At 34.8% G+C, this 8,551-nt stretch overlaps 1 protein-coding gene across 1 annotated transcript in view; it reads left to right on the top strand.

Moving 5' to 3' along the window:
* Positions 1 to 8,551, top strand: part of GRIK2 (glutamate ionotropic receptor kainate type subunit 2) — a 413,047-nt gene that overhangs the window by 313,996 nt on the left and 90,500 nt on the right. Inside the window, exon 13 of the mRNA XM_062570999.1 lies at positions 843 to 1,060. Within this exon, the coding sequence (XP_062426983.1) occupies positions 843 to 1,060 (218 nt within the window). The remainder of the gene's footprint in view (positions 1 to 842; positions 1,061 to 8,551) is intronic.

Raw genomic sequence — 8,551 nt, 5'->3', positions numbered from 1 at the left:
GACTCTAAATTAGCATTAATAATTATGCAAATTGTCATGTAGTGTCTGTAGTTCCTTCCATTCTTTAGTGCCATGAGCAGGCAACTCCAGCAATGCATTATAATCTATCTTTATCTAGTCTATGCATAGCAATCTAATATTGTCATTGCTGCTCTATCAAATTAAGTGTGTGGCACAGCCACCCATGTTTATCTGAAATTGTGGGGCTAACTATAGAGATGGGAGATGTTTTTTATCATTATTTATTTATTTTTTTATCTGAGCATTCAACAAACAACTCTTTACTGCAATACAAATGGCAAAAGTCAAGGATTCCTTTATATTTCTAATATTATTCCTAATATATTTTATATTATGTAATTCAAGTATGAAATACTCTGTCATATCTACTCCTTTCAACAATAGCTCATTTTGATTTAATCAAGCTTTTATAAAACATTTAATTAATGTTTGTTTAGTGCCTTGAAGATAAAGAACTGTGTAAGTACTTCATCATTAGTATTATGAACTTAGAGGCTAAGTTCAGCCACAAGTTTGTCTGGAAAGTCAGTTCAAGTAGCTGCTTTTTCTTGTTGGTATAAAATTTGTTCTTAAAAGGCACTGATCCCTGCATCTCCCATTACTATCCTTTGATTCCCACAGCTCCAAAAGATCTGTCTTTATAAGTGTAATTAGTTATTTTTCGTTTCAGTTGTGTGTGTTTGTACAAGCAGTATGTTAGCCTGTAGCTTAAAGATTTTTTTGCACAGTGATTCCATCTCACCACTGTGGCAAAAAGTGCTAAACTCTTGTTAATTGTTTTCTATGCACTGGTTTCATCTTTCTCCCCTGGTTTCCGTTAGGTTCTGAGCTCATGCCCAAAGCCCTCTCCACCAGGATAGTGGGAGGCATTTGGTGGTTTTTCACACTTATCATCATTTCCTCGTACACTGCTAACCTAGCCGCCTTTCTGACAGTGGAACGTATGGAATCCCCTATTGATTCTGCCGATGATTTGGCCAAGCAGACAAAGATAGAGTATGGAGCAGTTGAAGATGGAGCAACTATGACGTTCTTCAAGGTAGGCTTTATATTCTGTTTGCAAAGATTTCATGATTTTCATGATTGTGGGGGGAAAGCGTTCACCTTGCTGAGGTGTAGTAAAGAATATGATTCCCATAGCTGTCAAAACTAACTGAAAAACACTTCTTTGAGGATTTGCAAGACATCAAAGAAAGCAAGTGTAAAATCTGTCATGGGAAATAAAAGACAAATTTTCTGATGATTTTTACTTAAAGAGCTGAATATACAGTGATGGAGTAGGTCAAGAAACCCGAATACTTTGCTCAGACAAACCTCCCCCTGCTGTGTAGAAGAATGAGTTTTGTCAGAGTATGAGTTACGGGATCAGATCAATAGAGTTATACTTAATTAAAGGTCTGTCAGTCTTTGCTTGAGCAATTGGATCACACTTACAGTATCAGTGACTAGGATGAGAAAAATCTTTTGGACTCGTATTTTTAGGAAAATGTCAAATTGAACTCGTGCTCAGATCCTTCCAGCCTTTCTATTCCTTTTAACCTGTTACTTAGGTCACTGAATTTGAAATATAGGGAAATATGCAGCCGTATTAGAAATAAATGTTTCTTTCCTATCTTCATCAAGTGCTTAATTTAGCTTAAATTTGTAAAAAGTTTGTGTGAGGGGACAAAGGCTGGTTTGTTCTGTATTGCTTCGTCTTTGATAGCACAGATGTGTCTCAGATCTTCCAAGCAGAGAGGTGTTCTCAAAGTCTGGCTGATCTTTGGTATGTTTTGAAGACCTTTAGCTAGCATATTCTGGTTTTATGAGTTATGCTGTCACATAAGGCATTGAGGTGACTGTTACATTGGCATATGAAATCAGACAAACTGAGGCCCAATTTAGAAGTTTGCCTAGAAATTGAGGAACATGTACTCAGTTCCTCTCATCAGATGCAGAGTACAAAATTAATTCAGATACCAAGGCTAAATATTCACTATTTAATCTTATGACTTTAGTGGCAATCCAAATATACATATAGTTTTAATTTCTTAGAATAATTACAGGGCTTTCAACTTCTGCTTGGAAATAAAAATCAATTAGTATTTGGTACCTGAAGATGTTTAGACTGTTTGCCTTATAGCATGCATTAGGAAGGTTCTGAATATTTTCCCCAGAATGTTTCTTGGAAAAGGAGCTGAGGAAGTTAATAGAAGTAACTGATTAATTAGAGGTCTCTTGATGACAGGAAATATGTAAAGCAATTCAATGAAACAGCTTTCAAAGAAAGTTTAGAGACTGGGATTTTTAAAAGAGTGAAAATTATTAAAGTCTCAAGCCATAAAGAGATGACACGAGGTATTTATTGATTACCAGAAAACACTACAGGGCTTTAATTTCATATTTGCCTGGCAGAAGACTTTGATCTTGTTCTCTTTCAGATTGGAACTATAGACTCTAAAATATTAGGAAGCATTTTTTACTTAGCAGGTTCTTTCAGTCTAGTTGCCAGAAACACATTTCTCTGCATATTTTTAACTTTTAATTTTCCTTCTCCCTACTCCTTGATTTTCTATATTATTCTCTCTTTTTGTGTGTGTGTGCATCAGTGTTCGTGTTTTTGATTTGTTTTAGCAACCATACTATTTCTTTTTCTCTGGATATTTTTTCCCTTATGCATATTAGTATACTGTTCACTTTGCTGAATATTTTTTTCTTACTGCTCTCTTCCTCTTTCTATTTCTTTTTATCTAAGTAAATATAAGTATAGTATATTTTATACACTAAGTATATTTTGTGTTTGTCTAGTGTGTTGTATCCAAGACCTAGAGAGGACTTACTGTTAACAAAGTAGCAATTGCACATCCTGTATAGAAAGAAAGACCTTTATTTTAGCTATATATGCATTTGAAATAGCCTAAACTTACACACAATAGATTTACGTTGTCATATCACAGAATTTAGTACATAATTGCTTTTAGTATATTCTGAATTTTCCTAGTTAATTATGAAAAAGAGAAGTCAAAATAAAACAGAGGATTTTTTTTTTATTCAGATGTTAAATTTGAGGTCGAATTTAGATTTATTCTGATGAATAAACATATTTGTTGAAATTTATGTGTGAACAGATCATAATTAGTATTTTGTGCCATACAAATGCACTGATAGTTAAGTATTTCTTTTACAAGGAACCAATTCCTCATATTTTTCTGATAAGAGTTTACTGTCTTATCTAAATAGTATGCAAATTAATCAGTACTATTTTGTACCTAGTGAAATGGATCTAAGCTTAAGCGCTAGAAGTAGCTATGACTGTTGTAGCAAACAAATAAGTAAAAATCGTGTTCAAAGGGAAAAGAAAAATGAAAACTATGCAACTTCATTTGGTTCGTTCAGTGTCTGAAGCATCTTCCGGGTACCAATTAGAACTTGTTTGATGTAAATGATATTCACTGGAGCTAGCTGCATAAGAAATACATAATATAATACATAATATATTCATAAAAAAGCCCCAAACATTTTGATACATTCTATCTATAACAGTAAACTTTCTAGTAAAATTAGGCATTTTTATTTAATTTAGTTGATTAGTATCATAAAACAGAGTGCTGTAATTCTGACCGATGTACTGTATCTGTATTTGTATGTATTAATGAATGTACATATTTATATGTATAAACAAATTGCTTCAGAAATAACATTTTCTTACATGAAGAAAATAAAAAAGGCAAGAAAAAAAAGATATTGAGTTGCCTTAAAGGGCATTACTAGAATTGACACTAGACATCGTAGATAATAAAAATAATATAAAACCCCCCTAAAGTTCAGACAGTTGATAAAGGAAGACAGTATCAGAAAAATATCTTAATGTGCAGAAGTGACACTGGATGAAGAGAATATACAAAAGATAAAGTGCTGTATATGTTTTTATGCATTGTGTATAAAAATACAGATTAATACTTGTGTTTTAAATTGCTTTCTACTTTATCAGTAAGCTAAGGGAGGCTTTAGAAGAGTAGATATGAAAATCTTTGATATACAAACAAGGAGTGGCCATTATTGAAGTATTGTGCCCAGTTCTGGTGACCACACTTCAAAAATATGTTTAAAATTGGAGAGGTTCATAAAAGCTGAAGGAATGACTGGAGGTCTGGAAGTAAGCCTTATGGTTAGAAGCTAAAGAAGATCGTCTGCTTAGTCTGTTGAAGAGAAGGATAGGAGGTGACTTGATCATGGTCCATAAGTGCCTTAATGGGAATGAGACTTTTGATAGTAGATGGCTGTTTAATCTAGTAGAAAAAGGCATAATGAGATTCAGTATTTCAAAGCCAGAGTTAGGAAAATTCATACCAGAAATAAAGTGAATATTTTAACAGTGAGAGTAGCTAACCACAAGTACATCTTATCTAGAGATGTGCTGGATTCAGCCATGATACACAGCCATTATGAGAAGGATGGATATAGCATAGCCCAAACAGATGTTACACTTTTATTGTAGAGGCTACTCAGTGAAATACATAGCTTTCATTATACAGGAGCTCAGATTAGGTTTTAGTAGTCCCTTCCTATATAAAATATCTATGCAAGTATGACTTCTGAGAAGTTGCACAAAAATAATCAAGAGTATAATTTTATCCATACACATCCTCTGTGTATGTTTTTTATCAGCTACTTTGTCTTGTTATAATGAGAGTGGATTTAGCAAAACAGTAGCATTATGTTGCAACATGAAATGAAGGCACCAGATGGTTTCCTAATGTTAAATGAAATTATCGTATCTTGGTAATAGTTATTAGTTCCAATCACAGTGAGGCTCAGTAGCTGCCCATGAGACTGACAATAATTTCTGCATAAATTATCTATAGAGAAATCCTTTGGAATTTTTCTTTACAAATCTTTGGAACCTGGCCAAAACTATAGTGATGCTAAAACAAAAGAAGAATGCTTTTGAAGGAGAACCTAAATGGGAATCAGACATACATACTAACTGCAAGATTAATACCTGCTGGAGTTAAAAACTTGGTCTTTATATACTTTAAGAATACTGTCATCCTTGGGAACCAAACATCCCCGCCAAGCAGCTTCGATGAAAATGCCTGCATTTTTAACAGAATGCCATCTCCAGAGGTTGATTAGGTCCTTCAGATTATCCTCTGCCTTTTTGTGGTCTGAGAAATACAATATTATAACATTTAGCAGGCAGAAAAGAGAGGAAATTTTCAGTGTTCTCTCCTTTTAAGAGTCACTTACCTAGTCTGAGAATGAAAAGGAAGCAGTTTTCTAAAAGTGTAATATGACTGGTGGGTCTGTACCTGCAGTTTCAGGGGACAACTTGGGCCCTTTCATTGGGAACAACAAAAAGGCCTTAGTATAATGCAAGAATTACAAGGAAAAAATGTGGAAGCAAATTCTAAGTCATATCTGCTGTTAGAGTTTTGATCCTGATGTCTTTCTCAAGTTGTTGAATTTCTTTCTTTGTTATAAATTTCTATTCTTTTCCATTGGCTGATTCATCTAATCTCAAGACTTTCCCAAATGCTTACAACCTTAAAATGATAATGAAATGAATCTTGACCATTCCATTGTTGCTGTCAGGATTCTGAATAGAAATGAAGAACAACTGTGTTTCAAGACAGTCTTTAAGTTTCCCAAATCTTTTTTCCTTCCTCTTCAGAATAAAAGAAAAAAAAAAGTATTATTTCCATTAAAGGTACTTATCTCACACTAAACTGCTTTTGGATCAAAAAGCCTGTATTTTCCATTGTCCGTTGCTTTCTATGGTCTCTGAATCTCTGTTTCTCAAAATTCCAGTGTCTGTTTTCCTTCTAATTGACAGTTCTGAAATTGAGAAGAGCAGTATTAGTCAACTGTGCTTTTATTGGTATTTCTCTGTCCTCACTCACAAAGAAATTACTCTAGCACATTTGCTTACATGTGGTTTACAATTTTTAAATTATTTTTGCACAGGTTATTGTGCACTTTGGCTTTTTTCATGATTTTTCACTTCTGTACCTTTCAATGTCAGTACCAGGCACAATGGTATTTTTCTCAGTTAGGGTTACCAGTCACTTGTGTAGCAAATGATAAAAAATAGTCATTTTTCTCTCTGTAATAGCAGGAAGTTAGTGTCATTACCTCTGTACCGAGAATTAAAAGTATTTTCAGCTCTCTATGAGAGCTGTATATTTCATATGCTTGTCTTGCTGATAAGGAAGCTGAAGCACTAAAAGAGAATGCAGCTCTTTCAAGGTCACTCTGTGAAAGGCAGATAGGGGACCAGCTCAGGAATCCTGACTCCCACACCGAAGCTTTACCTGATAGACTATTCTTTCTTCCCCATTTACTTTTGCCAGTTCCTTTTCTTTTCTTTCTCAGGACCCTTGGACCCATTTTATACTCCAACTTTACTTTTCTACAGTATTGTCCATTTTTCTTTCTGCAATACTTTTTCTCTACAAAGATCCATTCTGACAACCACTCATTCTTCTTTTTTTCTTTCCCCCCCGCCCATCTATATTGTTACTACCTCCCTCATGATGTTTGTGGCGGGGAAGGACAATTCAGTCCTTGTGAATTCTCACCCCATTGCTAAAGGAAGTTGCAGGAGGCTGTAGCTGTACACTGGAAAATTTCAGGAATAATCTCTAAAAGCTGAGAAAAGGAGTTGTAGGAAAATTTTTCCACTGCTTGCAACTGCAATGCAAGCGACAGAACACCTGACATAAATGAGAGAATAGCAGCAAAGGTAAAAATCTGAACACCATTCCTGTGTCGTAAGTGACAACGGCATGCAAAAAATTACTAAAGCCCCGGTGTTTTTTTCAAACCATGTTTTGAATGTTATAATAGGCAAATGCCATTGACTTGCACATGGGTGTACACTCACAAACACACTGACCCTTTAATTGAAAATAAAATATGAAATTTGGCAGTGGGTAACAACCATTTGGTTGGTGCAAGTCAAACATGAACAAAATAGTGCTTCTGTGCTTCTCACATATACAATGACTGCCAGTGGCTAGTGGAATACAATTTTTTGGGGGGATCTGGATGATGTATAAAAATTAATTGGCAGCAGATTCCACACAGGTTCAGTTCACTTGAAGCTGAAGTCATTTTAAAGCAAAGTCATATTAGAATGTGACAAATACAGACCTGATTTAAGTGTGAAAATACATAGTTGAATAGAAGTGAATTGAATATAAATAGTATTTCATCCTTTTTTTCCTTTTTCTTTTGAGTCATTGTAGTTTAGACCTATCTGCATGCATGCTGAAGTGCACTACTTCCCTTTTCCCATGATGACTCCTACTCTGCAGAAATACATATTCAATTAACCACTACTTCTCTGAATGTAGGAAAAAAGCAGCTACAGGTGCAAACCTGTACAACAAAGTCTATGGTAACTCCCTAGACTTACTTACAAGAACTGAATCTTCAATGACAGGCTCTATGGGAATGAAGTATAGACTTTGTCCAGAGACCTCAAAATACCTCTGTCTTCCTGAATTCTACTTACTTCTTTAAAAAATCAGAGAGCTAGGTGGAGTTAGGTAGGTTAAATGATGCGTGGACACAGGCTGTGACAAGAGCAGCAGTGCATTTGAATTCTAAGTGGAAGAAACTGAGATAAATTTGGTACCATTAAGTTCTTTGAGGTGAGTGGTCTTTCTTTTGAATCTGGGGTCAGAAAGCAGAACAAATTCACAGAAAGGGCCTTGTTCCAACCAAACTCTCTAGTTACTGGGACAAAGTGACTGAAATGGTTTTATGCAGTCTTGACACTTTCCTCTTCTGTGGGGTTGTCAGAGCCATTAGCGTTTCTACCATAAACAAGAGCATGTGTTTAGCTGCCTGTTACCTCTCACGGCTGAGGCATTAAGCTAAAAATAGATGGAACATTTCCTTTCTCATTTTCCCTTCCCTTTCTTCTGATAAGGATGCACATATAATCTAGCTGACTTTTAATTTCCACATAGATTTAAACTGCATTATTCCATATGTCCAGATAGTAAGCACCCTTAATAAGTTGCTGGCTACCACACAATATTCATGAATAATTACGCTCCAAAATCAGGACAAGATTCATATTTATCATTTATACATGTCTCCCACTACAAACCTTAGAAACTGGTGTTCTACATGTACAAATAAATGCTTTTCAGGACTCTCTCAAAGAAGTATAAATAACTTTCTTGTGAAACCTAGATTAGTCATTCACATTAATTACATTAGTAAATAAAATAGTTTAAGACATCAAAAACAAGTTAGAAGTTGACATTAGGAAAAATCTTGTATGTCTTTGGTCATTTGAATTAATATCTTCCGCAGCTCACCTTCCATTTCTGCCTTATCATAAAATACTCATAGAGAAAAAAAGTCTTATGCTGATCTTCACAGAGAACTCCCAAGGGGGGCTAAACTATGTTACCTATGTTCCCACATGGCTTTACTGTTTCACAGCTAGTTCCCAGTGTGAATATGAAGTGGAAGTAGAATGAACATACTAGTAGTAAGTTGAAATTTGTATTATTTTTCAAAATTATGTCTC

Source organism: Rhea pennata, chromosome 3 (assembly GCF_028389875.1).
Source record: "Rhea pennata isolate bPtePen1 chromosome 3, bPtePen1.pri, whole genome shotgun sequence".
Taxonomy (NCBI): Eukaryota; Metazoa; Chordata; class Aves; order Rheiformes; family Rheidae; genus Rhea; species Rhea pennata.
The sequence above is the reverse complement of the archived record's forward strand: the minus strand, read 5'-3'. Positions and strand labels throughout refer to the sequence as shown.